Raw genomic sequence first — 18,201 nt, 5'->3', positions numbered from 1 at the left:
CCTGGCTCGCATCTCTCTCTTAACTCCTCTGCCTCACTCAGAGAAGCAATTTGCCCCCTGGGATGGCATCCCCAGAAACCCCAGGGCTACCACCACGCAGGCCCCAGCCCCCAGCTGACACGGAGGCTATCCCAGCAAAAATAATTTTAAAATGTCACCATAGCCCAACCAGTTGTCCAGCTTCTGCTGAACTCTGCTCCGGGCTCTGGTTCCTTGGGCCTGAGGTAGCATCCCACCCCGCCAGGCCTGTCAGGCCTCCCCTGCATTCCAGAGTCCTGTCCTGCCTTACAGGGTTTCCTCAGAGAACTCAGATCTATCCCACATCCCTCCAGAGTTGTGCAATCTAACCAGGGCCTGTTCCGGAGCTTCTAAGGCACCCAGGCCTGCTTCGTGGGTGAGCCCAGGGCAGTGTGGAGCCTTCAGCCTAAACCCTGTGCACCTGGGCCTGCCCATCTGGCCCCGACGCCCAGAAGACCCTCTTTAGATGAAGAAGACCAGGAAGTGCTGGAGACCAGAGACCCAGCCACTTGTCTCACCTTTGAGGAAAACCACAGACTCTACTCACCACCAGGTGATGAAGACATATGTGTCCCCTGCCAACACAGACACACACACACAAACACACACACACACCCCACTCATTCTCTGACCACACCTACCTCCTCACCCACTGCCTCTGCCTGCCTGGCACTCCCTTCCCCTCCTCTCACAGCTGGGCTCCTACGTGATCTGCAACGGCCTGCCCAGCTGTCCTTGGGGACATCAGCCCTGAAGCCCTCAAGCAGAGGTCTCGGTGCCAGGGGAGCCACAGCGCGCTCATCCGACCACAAGTCCTTCTCTTGACTGGCAAATCCCTCTGGGGCTTCAGGGAGGCCGGGGGGGCGGGGGGCACGCCTCTCAAGGTGCCGCCTGCAGTGATGGAGGGCTGTGTGTGGCAGGTGTATGGGAGCCAGGGCCAGAGAGTCCTGGGTGTGTGTGGAGACTGGAGGCCGGCAGGTTTCTAGCAGGAGTTCCAGGCAGAGAGCGCTGCTGGAGGGCGTGGGGAGGCAGGACTGCTGCAGGATCACAAGTTGTCCTCCAAGCTGAGTGTAAAGTCCACGGGCAGCAGGTTGAAGAAGATAAGGTAGTCTCAGTCATAGGACCTGGAGTCCTGACCATCCTCGTCAACAGTGATTGGAGTTCTGGATTTCATCCTGACAGCCATGGAGGCAGTGCAGGGTTTTAGGCAGAGGAGTGGAGGATCAGATTTCCTGTCAAGGAAGGTGGCCACTTACAACCAATAGGAGGTTAAGGAACGGAGTGACTGGGGTGTGGTGGCACATGCTCATAATCTCAGTATTTAGGAGACTGAGAGGAGGATCACAGGTTTGAGGACAGCCTCAGAGACTTAGTGATGCCCTCCACAACTTAGTGAGACCCTATTTCAAATTAAAATAAGGCTGGAGTTTGTAGTTCAGAGGCAGAATGCCCCTGGGTTTAATTCCCAGTACCACAAACAAATGGAGAGGAGACAGGGAGTTGTGTTGGGGAAGAGCTACCATTGGATGGACCTAGAAAGAGAATTTGGTGGGACCTGAAGAAGGCTGTCTAGAGGGGGAGAGGAGGTGGGTCTGTATACCTGCTGAGGAGGCTCTGATACACAGGAGAGGTGTTAGATTGGGTGTGAGGCTGAGGGAGGACTCAGGGATGGCTCCAGCCCCTGCTACAACTCACAGGTGAACGCTGATGCCTTCACTGTGACAGGGACATGGTCGAAGGGATTGAGTGGCTTGGAGGGAGATAAGGAACTCCGGCTGCCTGGCAGGCAGGGAGCCTGGATTCCACAGGAAGTTGTAGAATGAATGAACAGATGAATTCCCCACCTCTGTGGCCTCGGCATTTCAGAGGGGTGTCTCTTCCCCCTACCCCCACCAGAGTGCTAGTCCCCTGCCTCAGCCAGGATGGCTTGGGCACCTTTGGCTGTCTTTGGGTGGAAGCATCACTTGCCAACGCCAGGTGTGAGTGGCCTGGCCTCTCCATCCTCTTGACAGCCCTCTTCATGGGGAAGCTTCACTGTAGAAGCCCCAGGCCTAATTCTGCTCCCTTTCCTGGCTACAAAAGTTCCCCAGGGCACCCTTCAAAGGCACGGCAGCGTGCAAGATGCCAAGAATACAGATGGCACTGCCCACAGATGTCATGTGGACCTCTGTGGTAGGCTGAACCCACCCCACCCTGCCCTCAGGTTCCCCATGAGACACCTGCTGCGCTCACACTGACCTGGGGAGAGGCCTTTGAGAAGAACCGGGCCTGGGTGGAGCTGGTCAGGAATGAAGGCTTGGCTGGACACCCAAGCTGGGGCTGAGGGTGGAATGTGGCTACAACCTGGATGAAGTTGGTCTGGGACTGGGAGGGGTAGAGGGGACAAGCCATCATGTCCTGAAGAAAGTTGAGGGAGTCCCAAGAGGCCAAGGCCCAGGGAGTGGGTGGCCAGTGAGGTCAGAAGGGCAGGTTCCCACGGCTAGGACCATCCCGGCGGGCACCTGACCTCTGGACCCCAGAAGCTGACTGCCTGATGGGTGGACTCTTCCAGGGGCCCTCAGCAGCTCAGGCGGACGAAGCCCCTCGCTGGGATCCCGTCTCTGGGATCTGGACCAGGGTGGGGGTGGGGAGAAGTTGAGTTCTCCTGGGCTGGTCCCAGGGAACCCAGGATGGGATGCAGGATACAGTGGCAGGCTAAACAGGACTCTCCAGCCCAAGTCCCAACACTGGCGGGGGCCTGAGCCTTTTTCCCATGAAGGTCAACCCCGACACTGCATTTCCTCTCCCTCCTCTTGCCCTGCCTGCCTTGCCCCAGTACTCTCTGGTTACGCCTGAACCCCCTCGCTGAGCTGGGAGCTCCAGAAGGCAGGAGCCTGGCCTGCCCTGGGATCCAAGGGAGATTCTAGTATAGCAAACTACAGAGGCTGGGTGTGTCCTTCAATAGGGACAGAGGGATACCTCAGTTTCCCATCTTTGCCAGAGCCAACCAGGCATTCACCAAGGGTCTGGGGAAAGGGGAAAAGGGTGGAGAAGGAAAGAGGGTGGGTGAATGAAGGGTGGAAGACAAGAATGACTGAGTGGGAGGGCGCCCTGCGGGGTAGGAGGGGACAGAAGAAAGGCGCGAATACTGTGAGCCCTGCTGGAAAGAAATCTCAGGATCCTGTGCCTGTCCCCATCTTCCCTGCTCACAGGCACACACGATCACACGCCCCTGGGCACAGCACACACGCCAACCCACATCTTCCCACAAGCCTGGGACCCACCTCCAGGTGACTCACCATCCCCTGGTCACAGAACCCAGGCTTCCCAGGCCACAGCGCCCTCTCTTTCTTTTCCAGTGCCTATTGCTGAGCTGGGGCCCCAGATGAGATACCCCAAAGGCAGAGGGACAAGGGGGTCACACCTAAGGCCAGAGGCCAACAAGGGGAAGCTGGGGGCCGGGCGAGGCACAGGCACTTCCACAGGTCCAGCTCGGTCTTGGGCGGGTGGTGACCCAGGAAGCCTCCCCACCTACCGGAGTCCAAAGAGCACAGGTGTGGCTGTCTCCACAGCCTCATCACCACAGGGCCACCTGCTCACCAGCAGAGCGCTGCTGAGGCAGCCAGCAGAGAAGCCACCACCCTCTGACACAAGCACCAGATCACGGGCCCTAACACCAGGGGGATCAGGGGATCGCCCCCACCCCTCCGGCACCAGGTAAGGGAAGACCAGGGCCCGGCCAGCCGCAGGGCATCGCAGAGCAGGTGGGGGCAACTCGGGCTTCCCAGGCCAGGACCTCTCTCCAGCCTCTTCTCAGACCCAGGCAGGAGGATCAGCCCGAGGAGGGGCTTAGGACTCAGCCACTGGCCAGCCGGCTAGGAAGCAGAGCAAGGGGCTCTTCCAGGTAGATCCCCCTTCCTTCTCCAAGCCCCTGCACTTAGAGGACAAATGGGAGGGGGCAGGGCTATCGCTGTTTCCGGTGCCATAAGGAGCCAGGCAGGCCAAAGCAGGCCCCCTCCCTCTTCCGGGGTTGCTTTCTCTATCAACAGCTCTCTCTCCACCTCCACGGGCCCACAGGGGCCCACAGGGACCCTCTGTTTGGGGAGCAGGGAGGGGCTGAACTGGACAGCCTTGTTTCTGTTCCAGTCTGGAAGCCGGAAGTGAGTGTCACAGCCTGGGGGAGGTGGGAAGGATCCAGCACCCCTTCCCCTCCCCAACAAGGAAACAGCCTCAGCTACGTTCCATGATTGTGCACTGGCGACTGATTTCCCATCACTGAGTCATCTGATCAGATCCCCTTATATGTTCCTAACAGTCCTGGTGACCAGTTGTGGGTGCTCATTTACATTTTGCCAGAAGATTCCAGGGTTCTGTACCACTCAGTACACCCTGCAGATGCAGGGAGACCCACACAACGGACGCCCATGCAGGACGTGTACGTGCTTTGTTCAGATCATGCGCACCCATCACACGCACCCTGGGTCTGTGTGTCTAACCCTCACCCCCACCCTGCATGTACACACATGCATGTACACGCACCCATGTCGTTCTTTTTCATTTCAGCCCATATGTGTTCTAGACCCCTCTGTGCCAACTCACTGCCTAGCAACAAGGGCACATTATAAACAATTACTTCATGGGGTATGCAGCCAGACAGGCCCGGGTTCATTCTCTATTAGATAATTACTGCGACCCCAGGCCTGCTGCCTCTCTGAGAGTCAGAGTCCTCATCTGTTACATGGAGATAACAATAGAACCCACCTCATAAGGTCATTTGAAGATTGAGTTGTTGCAGATAAAGCCAGTAGAACTGTGCTCAGCACTCAGCAGTGACTAAGCACTAAAGGGTGGTGGTGAGGGTTGGATGACACGGTGTTCACGAGGGGTGGCAGCAGTCTGCTGCTGCTGCTGCTGCTGCTGCTGCTGCTGCTGCTGCTGTCAGAGAAGAATGTTCAAGACTCTCAGGGTGGCCTTCGGAGGGCACTCTGGGCAGGGTGGTCGTTAAGGAGGGCTTCACCAGGGAGGTGACCCGTGAGCTGGATTTAAAGGTTGGAGCAGGAGGATATCTGGAAGAGGATAAGGCGTATGTGAAGGCACAGAAATAGGAGTATCCACTGGACATTTGGGGAAATGCAGGTCATTGACAAGTCCCACAGAGCCCCATCATCAACCAGCTCGTGCGCACAGGCACACACACACACACACACACACACACACACACACACACACACACACTCCTGAGAGCGTGTCATGGGCTAACATTAGCTTCCTCCCATCAGCAGAACTGAAACAGGGCTGGACAAGAGGGCTCACTCTCATGGGGAAGGCCGCAAAGCCCTCTGCCCACCCTACAGACACAGGTATGACCCACTTATCCAAGATCTCTCACCTGCAGGTCCTGAACCCAAATAACAAGAGGCCTCATGTGCCCTGGAGTCCACAGGGTGTCCTCCCAGGCTCAGGGTCATCAGGGACCACCCAGCCTCAGTGCTCTTCAGGGGAGGATGCTGGCTGCGGTGGCTTTGAAATGCACCCTGCAGCCAGGAGCCCTGGGTCTGCCCCAGAGGCAGAAGCAGCTCCCTGCCCCTGCTGTGCCCCCCGGCACTGCCCTCGCCAGCTCTGATGGTATCTCTGGTTCACTTGCAGTTCTAGGCAGCTGTCCTGTCCTTGGCAGTGTCGCCATGTCTCGGCCCAGCAGCAGAGCCATTTACTGTAAGTGGTCTCCCAGCCCCTGTGCGTTGCTCCACTTGGCCCCCCTGAGCTGAGCTCCCTGACCCCATCCTCTGGCCCCTCCCTCCTTACCTGACTGCCCCTGCAGTTGCCCAAGCCTCAACTCATCCCTCTGCCACCTCCTGCCCTGGCTTCTGTACCCTGCAGTGCACCGGAAGGAGTACTCCCAGGGCCTGACTGCAGAGCCCAGCCTCCTGCAGCACAGGGTGGAGGTGAGTGCCTTGGATGGCGGTTTCCAACTACATCTGGACTCCTGTGTGGCTACTGCCCTGCCCAGCACTGTCACAACCTGTGTCCCTGCCAAGAGCCTGACCAGGAGGACTCCTATGGACTCGGATCCAGCCCATCTACGGCCCAAATGAGCACCTGATAAGTGCCCAGGATGAGGGGGTCGGGGGTTGGCAGAACAAGCCCAGCTGGAGGTTAAGGGGGGGGGGGGTGTCCGTCCCCAGACAGGATGGAGTAGGGAGAGTGGCCAGGAGACACCTACAACCACTCACTCAGCCCGCCAGTTTCTGTCACACCTTCTGCCACACCCATCTCCCAGGCATTGCTCTTTGCTCAGGATCTGCCTGGCTGAAGGAAGGCAGGAGGTCTGCAGCCCTCTGGAGCTTGAGAGGCCAGCCAGGCACAGGGGCGCATGCCTGCGATCTCAGTACTTGGGAAGCTGAGCCAGGAGGATCGCACATTCAGGGCCAGCCTCAGCAACTTAACAAGACTCTCAGCAACTTAGTGAGACTCTGTTTCATAGTAAAAAGTAAAAAGAGTTCAGGGTGTATCTTGAGGTAGCCTGTCTCTGCATTCAATTCCCAGAATGAGAGGCGAGGGCACTGTGGCAGAGGGGAGTGTCTGGGCTGAGCTCGAGGGCTGCTGGGCTCACCCAGGAGGATGACCGGCACTTTGAGAGCTAGTGACCTGTAGGGCTGTCAACACCACTGTGAAAACGAAGCACTGGCTACAGGCTAGAAGAAGATGCAAGGCGGAGGAGTTGGTTGGGGACACCGTGTGGGTAGAAGCCTTCCTTTCCTAGCAGCCCACATGTTAGGGCTCTAATGGGGATTGTGCAGGGAGCAGCACTGGAGCCAGGGTCTGGACACCCCATGCGGCAGTGGAGATGGGACTCCTGGGACCGAGGGGAGAGGCGGGGAGCATTTAGCTTCTTCATGGGTGGGGGCTGGGAACTGGGGAGCTGGGAACTGGCTTCACAGAAAGCAAGGATGACAGGACATTGGGGTCCCCAGCTGCTGGCAGCATAAACACGGAGAGAGGAGCTGAACCAGGCAGGCTGGGGTCTGGGGGAGGGCCAAGGGGCAGGAGGCCAAGGGGGGAGGGGGGAGGAAGGGGTCCCATAGAGAAGGGTGCCCACCAAATGATCAGGCTAGCAGCATGCAAGGGCTCATGGGAGATTGAGATCATTGTGGTAAGAATCAGAGAGGACAGCTTGCCTTCCGCAGAGCCCCGCGGGGGTGGGTTGGCGGCAGAGGCAGGAAAGGTGTGTGGGAATGGGGAAGAGCGCAGGCAGGGCTGGCAGGCAGGCTCCCAAATGCAGCAAGGCAGCCAGGGACAGAACCCGAGGCTCCTCAGCCCATGCAGGAGTTCAGGCGTTATCCACCAGGCGTTTGGAGCCTACATCCTGCACCGTCCAGCCACCCAAACTGTGCTTCCTTTGGAGTTCTACAATCCCTCGTGTGGCCCTCAGCTCCAGACAGACCTGGCGGCCCCTAGCTAGCCAGACTGCTTCTACACGCCCTCACACTGTCCTTGAAGGGAGCTATATGGGGACCCTGGGACCTCCCCCACCGGGCGACCCAGGACATGCCTTCCTCCTCTGCTGCCTTCTCCACCCACCCCCACCAGGGACCCCTCCCCAGACTATCTTCCAGTCGGCTCTCTGCCTCTTCCCTTAGCATCTGATGACATGTAAGCTGGGGACACAGAAAGTTCGGGAGCCCAAGGATGCCCTGCAGAAGCTGCAGGAGATGGACGCACAGGGACGGGTGTGGAGCCAAGATCTGATCCTGCAGGTCAGAGATGGCTGGCTCCAGCTGCTGGACATCGAGACCAAGGTCAGCCCTCCCCCAACCCCACCCCTGGCAGAATTCAGCAGGGGGGGGGGGAGGGCAGCCAACCTGGGCTGCAGAAGAGCAAGCTCCCCGGCTCTACCCCCCATGTTAGGCCTAGCAAGAGACAGGAGACAGGGCCCAGGGAGAGAAGCACAAGTCAGGGTAGATGACATCCCAGTCCCAGGCCATCAGAGGGCAGGGCAAAGCCATTGAGGGCTCCCAGGCACTAACCTGGATCTCAGCAGCCTCACAGCTGACCTTTCCACCTGGCACAGGAGGAGCTGGACTCTTACCGCCTGGACAACATCAAGACCATGGATGTGGCTCTCAACACCTGCTCCTACAACTCTGTCTTATCCATCACTGTGCAGGAGTCTGGCCTGCCAACCACTAGCACTCTGCTCTTCCAGTGCCAGGAAGTGGGGGTGAGTGGCCACCAGGAGTGGGGCTCAATGGCTCTCTCTGTCTCTCTGTCTGTCTCTCTGTCTCTCTGTCTCTCTCTCTCTCTCTTACACATACACACACACACACACACACACACACACACACACACACACACACAGCCTGACTGACCGCTGCTTCTTTTAGGCAGAGAGGTTGAAGACTAGCCTGCAAAAGATCCTAGAGGAGGAGCTGGAGCAAAGGTAGCACCCACCAACCCATCACCCAACTTCCAGACACAGTCCATCCCTCTCCCAGACCCTGGCCCTCCATGTGGACCACTCAGGAGCCTGTGGCCCAACCAACCCAGGCCTAGAATTGAGAAAGTGCCCGGTTTGAGATGGGTGTGGGGAAGGAGCTAGGTCCCCAAGGGACACTAGAAACTACCCCTGGAGACTCCTATGGGACTTAGGAGGGCCAGGGCCCTAGGGAAGTCAGGGAAGGTCCAGATGGAGTCCAGAGAGCAGGGGTGGGCCTCCTAGAGAGAGGTAGGTATGGGCAGGGTCCCTGTCCCCAAAACCTGGTTAAAGATATGTCCTTCACCATGTCCTCAACAGACCTCGGTTTGGAGCCTTTCATCCAGGCCAGAACAGATGGAGGGGGGCTTCTCTGGAAAGGCCAGTCCCTGTGAAGCAGACACCTCCTTTGGAGCAGGGCCCCCCTCCAGAACAGCCCTACAGAATGACCCCAGAATACAGTGAGTCTTGGGAGTGGGGCAGGTGGAGAAAAAGGTTTCCACTGAAAGTCAAAGATGCTCTAGGCTCCTGGTCCCCATACATTGCAGGCCTTCCACTGGCCCCAAGGCCCCCGCCACACCACTCCAGTCGCCGAGAACCAAGAGCTTTCACACCACCTCCTCCACAGCGGTCCCCATCCCCTGAGGATCCAGAGAGGGATGAGGTAACTGCAGGTGGTCTGGGACTTGCTCCGGCTCTCTGGGCCTAGGGTGAGGGGGGTCGCCTAGCCCTCCTCCTCCCCCAACGGGGTTAGGGACCCTGGGGTGGCCAGGGTAGGCCTGGGCTGCAGAGGGACAGGGAGGTTTGGTCAGACCCCTGGCTGGAAGTTTCAAGATGGGCCTAACTGCCTGCTCAAGGCCATGGGTTATTCGGGGGCCAGGAGGTGCTGAATCATGTCCTGAGGGACATCGAGCTCTTCGTGGGAAAGCTGAAGGAGACCGAGGGAAAGGCCAGCCATAACAAGAAGAAAAAAACCGGGATTAAAAAGAGTAAGGCTCAGAGAGGTGAGTGCTGAAGGCCCCTCCAGGGGAGAAGGGGAAACGTGTCTAGGATGATCGTGACCCTCGACTTTCGTCCCTGCTCCCACAGGAGTAACAGAGGCGCAGTATGTCGATTGCTTCCAAAAGATCAAGTACAGCTTCAATCTCCTGGTCTGTGGCTCCCCAGAGACCCTCAGCCCTCTGGTCTCAGACACCCCGGGTCCTTCCCTTCTCCAGCTGCTCCCACTCTGGGGACTTCTGGAGAGTGCCAGGCTCCCAGCCAAATGCAAAACCATCATGGGGTGCTGGGGTCCTGGTGAAGGTACAGGGTGGTGAGATACAGGGTGGTGACAGGCCTTGGTCTGTGTCCCCAGGGAAAACTGGCCATCAGGCTGCAGGAGACCAGTGCCCCTGAGTTCGTGCACATCCTCTTCCAAACTCTGAGCTTTGTGAGTGGGGCAGGGGGGCAGTGAAGGGGGACAGAGGGAGGAAGGCTGAGGGAGGGGAGGGTAGCAGGGGAAACAGGAGGCTGCCACTGCCCTCGCTCAACCCAACACACCCTCCTCCTAGACCCCCAGATACCACCCCTGCTGTGCCAGCACCTCCAACAGGGATCAGAACTAAAAACATCAGGGCCCTGAGGGACACCCCTGAGGCAACCCAGTAGGGCTAGGGACTCTGGGCCCTCTTCCCCAATCTGGGCTTGGTTTCTTGACATTGTCCATCCCTCCCCCAGATCCTGGCCCGGTGCCCTGAGGCTAACCTAGCAGCCCAAGTGGTCTCACCCCTCCTCACCCCCAAAGCCATTGACCTGCTGCAGTCCTGTCTAAGCCCAATGGAGGATAAGCTCTGGAGGGGGCTAGGTGTGGCCTGGACCACCAGCTGGTGAGTAAAGACAAGACCTGAACTGCATGTGGGGGCTGAGGGGTGTGGGGGCAGGACACAGAGGCAGCCAGGCACTACCTGGTCACAAACCAAAAAGATTTCAAAACAACTGGGGGATTCTACATTGAGTTTCTAACTTTTTTGTAAGCTGAGTATGACCAGTTAAAAACAAAACAAGCTGGTCATGATGACACATGCCTGTAATACCAGTACTTGGGAGGCCAAGACAGGAGGATCACACGTTTGAGGCTAGTCTCGGCAATTTAGCAAGACCCTGTTTCAAAATGAAAAGGGCAGGGGAGGTAACTTGGAGGCAGAGCACCACTGGCTTTAAATCCCAGTACCAGGAGAGAAAAGAAAAGACCAGACCATATTTACCCACCACTGAAGGAAAGGCATTATCTCAGAAAAAGAACAATTCTTAAGAAAGGAAAGATGCCATCCTTCTGCTATACGTCGTCATTTTTGTCAAGCCCAAAGTGAAAATTTTGTCTGAATCCACCAGAATATAAGCATTACTGACATAAGAGAGTTGCAAATGTAACATCAATAAGACTTGGCAACCGGTTGGCAGGGTGTTGAGAGAGGAAGAGGCTCCCAAGATCCCAAGCTGGCGCACCTGTGAGAAGGGCATTTGGACAGGAGGCCATGCTGATGACAGCCATGGGGAGGGAGGGAGGAGTCCACAGAGGCAGGTGCTGGCCCCCAGGTGAGTGTTAGACGGGCTGTGCGGTAGAACACAAAGTGCCCGTGTGACTAGCTGGGCTTGCAGGGAGAGCACTTCAGTAGGAGCCAGACAAGCACGGTGTGTTCTAGCCCATGGGAGATGATGAGCCCTGGAAGCTGTTACATGGAGGTGGAGAAAGGAAAAAGTTAAGAAGCAAAAAGAAATTTTAAGGAGTTAAAAGGAGAACCAAAAGGAAGAAAGCCAAGAGAGGAGAGGGTGCTAGAAAGACAGACACATCAACAGAGAAATAAGCCAGTTTTTCTAGCATGTTTCTTGCCTAATGACCTCTTCCTTCCAATTCAACCCCATTCAAAGGAGTTTTTGTTCGGTTTATTTAAAGACATGAATTAGTTCAATACGTTTTTATTGTGGTAGAATGTATATAATATAAAAACCTTAAGTGTATAATTTGGTAACATTAAGGACATTAACAATGTTGTGCAAGCAATACCATCATCTTTTTCCATAACCTTTTCATCACCCCAAGCAGAAGGTCTATACCCATCCCCTCCTCAGCCCATTTACCTCTATTTTTTTTTTTCTCGTAGTGCTGGGGATTGAACCAAGGACATTCTACTTCCAAGCTATCCCCCCAGCCCCATTTTTATTCTTTATTTTGAAAAGGGTCTCACTAAATTGCAGAGGGCCAAACTAAGTAGCTGAGGGTGCCCATGAACCTGCAATCCTCCTGTCTCAGCCTCCCAAGTACTGGGATTACAAGTCTGAGCCACTTTGCCTGGCTCATTTACCTCCGTTTTACTGTCTTTCTAAATATACTTCTGGGGACCTCATACAAATGAAGTCAGATATTATCCCTCCTTTTGCAAATGGCTGGTTTGGCTCAGCATGTTCTACCACACAGCTGTCCCGAGCTCTCACCTGGGGGCCTGCTGCCTGCCTCTGTGGACTGTGCTCTCCCTCTCTGTGGTTCTCATTAGTGTGGCCTCCTGTCCAAATGCCATTCATGTTGCAGCCTGTGTCAAAACTCCCCTCTTTTTTATGGCTGAAAAATATTCCATTGCATGAATATGCCACATTTGGTTTATCCATTCCTTTGCCAAAGGATACTTGGATTGTTTAAACCTTAATCTATTTTTATGTGCTCTCTTGATTTAAACACTAAAAAGAAACATTTTATAAAAATATTTTTAACTTCCCATATCTTAGTACTGTTCAGTTTTCCAGAATTTCTTGTAAGCCAGGATTGGAGCTCACCAGACCCCATAGCTGTGCTGGGCTTACATTGTCTGTGGAGATAGTCCTGGCACCTGTCTAGCACTAGCGAGACGAGAAAACAGAGGTTGTATAATATCTATATACAAACAAAAGGATCTCAAGTACTTTTATCCAGCTACTTTAACATTGAGTAAGCATGTTAAATATATTATTTTGTATTTCAAACCCCAGCCTTAGTTCAAGAATGAGACCTTAGAAAAATGGACCAGAGATATAATTTTTAAATAACCACAAAGATGAAAAAACTCCAGTATTCATAGAATGATGCATGTTTAATAAAGAATAAAATATTAAGTCAGATATTCCTTTAGATGTTGTCTTAGGTAATATTCCCACTGCTATAATCCAGAAGACCTGGCCACACAACTTAGAGGAAGGAAGATTCATTGGCTCACAGGTTTTTGGAGGTCTTGTAGTTTAATCCACTGAGGCCAGGGTCTGGAGCTCAGGACATGGCGGCAGAAAAAGAGAGGGAGAGAGGAAAGCTCTGCTCTCACATCATGGAGGCCAGAAGCCAAGAGTGAGAGAGGAAAGGAGAGAACCTGATATAATCCCAAAGACACACCCAAGGATCCCTCCTTAGCCACCAAGCCCTCTTCCAACATTGCTACCTTGTTTCTGTACATGGGGACATTCTGAATCCAAACCAGTACAAACGTTTTCTAATTTCTTAAAAATAACCAGAAATAATTTATTAAAATAACCAGAAATGAATCACTGCAATAGAAACACAGGATATAGAATAATCAAAGGGATGTAAAAACCCTAAAAAGAGGTGAATTTCTGGCAAATTATATATAGATGACTTGATTTTTTGTGTGTGGTATTGGAGATGGAACCCAGGGGCATTCTACCTCCTAGCTATATACTACCAGCCCTATTTTATTCTTTTACTGTGAAATAGTTGCAGAGGGCCATGCTAAATTGCTAGGACTGGCCATGAACCTTCAATCCTCCTGTCTCAGCCTCCCAAGTACTGGGATTACAAACATGGACCACCATGCCCAGTCAACTTGATATTTTAAATGATTCAGAGCCTTAAGTAATACTAACCACTGTGTTCATCCAGAAGGATAAAGAATATACACGGTGGTTAGATTTTACAATCAGGGGATTATTGGGCTTTTTTTTTTTTTTTCCAGTACTGGGGATTGAATCCTGGGGCATTCTACTGCCAACCTACAGCCCTATTTTTAATTCTTTATTTTATTTATTTATTTATTTATTTATTTTTTGGTGGTACTGGGGTTCCTGGAAGCCCTTCTACCTCCGGGCTACACTCCCAGACCTATTTTTACATTTTCATTTTTGGAAACAGGGTCTCCTAAGCCAGCGCACGCGGCTGGCTTCGAACCTGCGCGATCCTCCTGTCTCTGCCTCCCAAGCGCGGGGATTACAAGCGTGCGCCACCACGCCCGGCTAATTCTTTATTTTGAAACAGGGTCTCACTAAGTTGCAGAGGGCCTCACTAAGTAGCTGAGGCTGTCAGTAAACCTGTGGTCCTCCTGTCTCAGCCTCCCAAGTACTGTGATTATAAGCATGCACCACCACACCCAGTTTATCAGGATTTTAAATGGATTAATTTTAATAAAACAATGATAGAGGTAGGCATCAGTTTGCAGGAATAACACCCAAAGCGAAGGTGAAAAGTGTAGACAGGGTGTATAAGCACATTCTCAGAAAATTTCATAAGGAGAAGATCATAGGATGACAGCTTAAAAGGAGTTGTAAAAGCCAGACATGGTGGTGTACACTTAAAATCCTAGTATTTGAGAGGCCGAGACAGGAGGACTGCAAGTTCGAGTCCAGCTTCAGGAATTCAGCAAGACCCTCTCCAACTTAGTGGGACCCTGTTTCAAAATAAAAACTAAAAAGGGCTGGAAGTATAGTTCAGAGATAAAATGCCTCTGTTTTTAATCTCCAGTACCAAAATTAAAAGGAAGGAGAGGGAGGGAAGGAGGAGCTACAAGAAGGGAAGACCTGAGCCCTGAGCATCTTTCTCTTTCTTTCTCTCTCTCTTTCTTTCTTTCTCTCTTTCTTTCTTTCTTTCTTTCTTTCTTTCTTTCTTTCTTTTTCTTCCTTCCTTCCTTTCTTTCTTCCTTTCTTTCTTCCTTCCTTTCTTTCTTTCTTTCTTTCTTTCTTTCTTTCTTTCTTTCTTTCTTTCTTTCTTTTTTGCAGGTCTGGTGATGGAACCCAGAGACATTCTACCTCCGAGTATACCCTGGCCCTATTTTTTATTCTATATTTTGAAACAGGGTCTCACTGAGTTGCAAAGGGCCTCACTAAGTAGCTGAGGCCAGATCCTGCTATCTCAGCCTCCCAAATGCTGGGATTACAAGCGTGCACCACCACAATAGGCTAGACCTGAGCATGTTTCTAAGGCAAAGAAAAAGCACCAATGAGGAAGATTCAGAAGAGGGAATAGTTTACTTGCAATAAACATTAGCAGCCACCTATGTACCAGCCACATTACTAGGGAGACAGCTCCTAATGAGTTCAATATAGTGAAAAACAGAGACAAGTAAGAATCGTGTGCCATAGATGAGAAAAGTGATAATCCAAGACTGTTCTGATATTTATCAGAAAGGAGGCAGGGAGGGAGCGCACCTTCTCCAAGGAGGTGAGTGGTCATCTCCTAGGCAGGCGGGCAAAGGCCATCCAAGCAGAGCAAACCCAGAGGCCACACACAGCTCAGCCCTTCCCAGGGCCGTTTGGCCCAGGAGGTGGCTGAGAGGCAAGTAGCAGACAGAGCGGCTGTGCGGTGGTATCTGCCGAGGTGAAGTGCCACGTAAGACTTAGCTAGAAAGAAAAGGCCCCACATACCCCAAGGGGGTCTTCCGGCCTTAATGCTCTGGGCCCTACCACTTTAGTTCAAGCCACCCTATTAGGATAACTGTCTTCCAGGGAGGTGGAGGTATATCTGTGTTTTGCAGGCGGTGGTGAGGCCAGCCCACAGTCCCCACTCCTTGGGATGTGCTCATGCATAACCGTTTGCTCCTTTGTGGGTGTCCTGGGGCCTTTCATCTGTGCGCCTGGGCTATGTCCCCAGTGGCCAGGAGATCCCTGAGGCTAGACCTTGTAATCTTCTCCCTCACCACATCCCAAAGGGAACATGGACTCAGCTTTGTTCTTCCTCCAGGGCTGACTGGACAGGCGATGACCCTCTGCCCTACCAACCCACATTCTATGACGGCTGGCAGTTCTCAGAGTCTTCCTCCCCAGTAAGATATGCCTGGCACAGAGCCCTACCCCAAACCCTGGACTCTGGCTAGTTTCTGCCCTCACGTGACAACTAAGTGATGGGTGGGTTTATAGGGGTACCTGTGTCCATGGCTGTGGGGAGAAGGGGCCATGAGAGAGGCCTGTAGTCTGATAGCCCACTCCTACCTGGCTGCCTCCTGCTCTTACTCTCTGCTCTGTCCTTTACAGGCACCCTTAAGACACCAGGACTCTATTTCTTTCCCGTATGGCCTAAGGTTAGTAGGGAATGCATGGCCGTGAGGAGAAAGGGTCAGAGCTGAGCCTTCGGACACCAGATCCCTCCATCTCAGAGACACTCTGGCCTCTCTTTTGGCCGGACACAAACATGTGTAAACAAAACCCTCATCTATGTTGGGTACAAAAGTGGATGTTGAACCCTCCTGGAGCCCAATCCCTCCTTCTCATGGTCATACCCACACCTGCCTCTGATTTCCCAGAGCTCAAGTATAAAGCGCTCACCGCGGAGCTCAGAATCAAAACACTCCATAGCTGTAAATGTCTTCAGAAATCAGTGACATTTCACGCACACACCCGTCCTCAGAAACCCCCACTCCCAGCCCCACCTAACACTGACCTGCCATCCCGCTCTGTGGCACCCCTAAAGTCACCCCACACTGCAGCCAGGAGATAGCAGGGGCTCTTGGGGCTGGGCCAGGGCTCAGTCTCAGCGACCCCTCTCCAGCCATCCTGGTGCTCTCTTGTAGCAGAAGTTCTAGATCGGGGAGCACCCCACAGCTGGCTCAGGAGGAAACGAACAACCATGGCCCTCAGCCTGGGGACCCCAGCCGCCGGGCCTCTAACCCCAAACTTGCCAAACCAGTCCTGAAAATGCAAGTCCTGTATGAGTTTGAAGCAAGGAACCTGCAGGAGCTGACCGTGGTCCAGGGAGAGGTGCTGGAGGTGAGGCCCGGGCCTGAGGCTCAAAGAGGAGGGACAGTGATGGGGCCATCTAGATGTGGAGCTGCGTGCCCCGTGCCCCTCGGTGGCCTAGAGGGGAGAAGAGAAATGGGAAAAGGCCGGAGGGGAAAAGCTCTGTGGGGGAGGGGAGGCAGGCTGGGCAGGGAGAGGCGTGGGGTCTGACATGGGGACTCTCCGTAGGTTCTGGACCACAGCAAGCGCTGGTGGCTGGTGAAGAACGAGGCGGGACAGAGTGGCTACATCCCCAGCAACATCTTGGAGCCCCTGCATCCTGGGGTTCCTGGGAGCCAGGGCCAGGAGGCCCCTCGGGTACTATGCAGCCTAGTTACCCAGAAGCCCTGAATCCTAAGTCGGAGGTGGGAGTGGGGCGATTCAGTGGCAAGCGGGGCGACGGCCCTGGTCTGATTTGATCTGTATTGTCGCACGCCTACTGGGTGCCAGGTTGGTCAAAGGGCCAGAGCAGAGAACACAACAGGGTCTCTGCCAGACCAGAAAACCACGGGGTGAGTGGGGTGATAGAAGTGATTTAATGGGAGCCCCGAGGGACCTGATTTGGGTGGCTCTGTGTTGAGATGAGATGGTCTCTCCCCCCCCCCTCCACTAGGCTCCAATGCTTCGACTTAGCTCAAAGCCTGAGGAGGTCACCGCTTGGCTGCAGGCAGAGAACTTCTCCCCTGTGTGAGTGCCCCGCCCCCCAGGCATGGAGAGGGGGCTGGAAAAGAACCCAGATGATGACTGCAGAAACCCAGAGCCCCACAGTGGCAGCCTGGCCTCTGCAGGACTTGGCAGCCCCACCCAGGCAGTCTTGCTGAGTGAAAGACTGCCGAAGCAGGGGGCTTGCCTAAGTCCGGCTTAGTGGGGAACCCTGCCATGGCGAAGGCAGCAAGGATCAGGGCAGCGAACCCAGGAGGAACCTCAGCTACCCGCTCAGCTGCCCCTTTCTGCCAGAACATTCTCTTCTGTCTTCAAACCTGGGAGTCTTAAAATTGGTTGAAGCCAAATCAGCGCACTAACTCCCATACTTTCAGATCCCCCGCTCCATGAGTCTTCCTGCAATCTCAACCTCCAAGTCTAGACGGCCCCCTGTCCACCCAAATACTAGGCCCAGCATCCTTCCACCTGACCACTGATGGCTGCTGCCATTTCTGTTCGCAGCACGGTGAGGACCCTCGGGGCCCTGACAGGGAACCAGCTGCTCCGAATGAGACCTGGGGAGCTACAGATGCTGTGTCCACAGGAGGCTCCCCGGGTCCTGGCACGACTGGAGGCTGTCGGGAGAACATTGGGGGTGAGGACACCCCAGGATCCTGACTCCAAGAGGGAGGGTCTGGTCCTCCCTGGGTGAAGTTAAGAGGCTGGATGACCAAGCCAGCAGGCCCAGCCCTGGTGGGACTGAGTAGCCGCTGCTGGGCATGAGATATCTCTCCAAGGGGTTTGGCTTCATGAACTCAGATATGGGAGCTCTAGAGCTCCCTCGCCTGGCACCAGACTTATCTAAACCTTTCTCTTCCCTCAGATAAGCCCTTAGGCACCAGCTTAGACCCCTCAAGAAGACCAAGGCCTTCTCACATGCAAGATGGAATATCTAGTACCCTGTAGAGTCCTAAGAATTCTTCCAGCTTCCTCGTTTGCAGCAAACCTCACAAATCAGTTCACACAGCAAAGAAGATGAGCGGGCCCAGATGCTGTGGTGAATGGCACCTCTTCTTGCTGTGTTGGGGACCTTC

General features: G+C 54.2%; 1 protein-coding gene across 1 annotated transcript; it reads left to right on the top strand.

Annotated features, from left to right (window-relative positions):
* Positions 1-5,678: 5,678 nt before the first annotated feature.
* EPS8L3 (EPS8 signaling adaptor L3) lies at positions 5,679-17,819 on the top strand (the record flags this gene model as incomplete). Its single annotated transcript, XM_080691493.1, has 17 exons — positions 5,679-5,709; positions 5,875-5,939; positions 7,635-7,793; positions 8,066-8,215; positions 8,379-8,434; positions 8,789-8,928; positions 9,016-9,131; positions 9,348-9,471; positions 9,557-9,618; positions 9,822-9,896; positions 10,184-10,332; positions 15,435-15,516; positions 15,725-15,771; positions 16,264-16,456; positions 16,655-16,783; positions 17,079-17,152; positions 17,630-17,819. The coding sequence occupies 17 exons, from the start codon at positions 5,679-5,681 to the stop codon at positions 17,817-17,819; spliced, it is 1,842 nt and encodes a 613-aa protein (XP_080547619.1).
* Positions 17,820-18,201: the final 382 nt, after the last annotated feature.

This window comes from Muscardinus avellanarius (assembly GCF_963383645.1).
Source record: "Muscardinus avellanarius genome assembly, chromosome: 3".
NCBI classification, from domain to species: Eukaryota; Metazoa; Chordata; class Mammalia; order Rodentia; family Gliridae; genus Muscardinus; species Muscardinus avellanarius.
The sequence above is the reverse complement of the archived record's forward strand: the minus strand, read 5'-3'. Positions and strand labels throughout refer to the sequence as shown.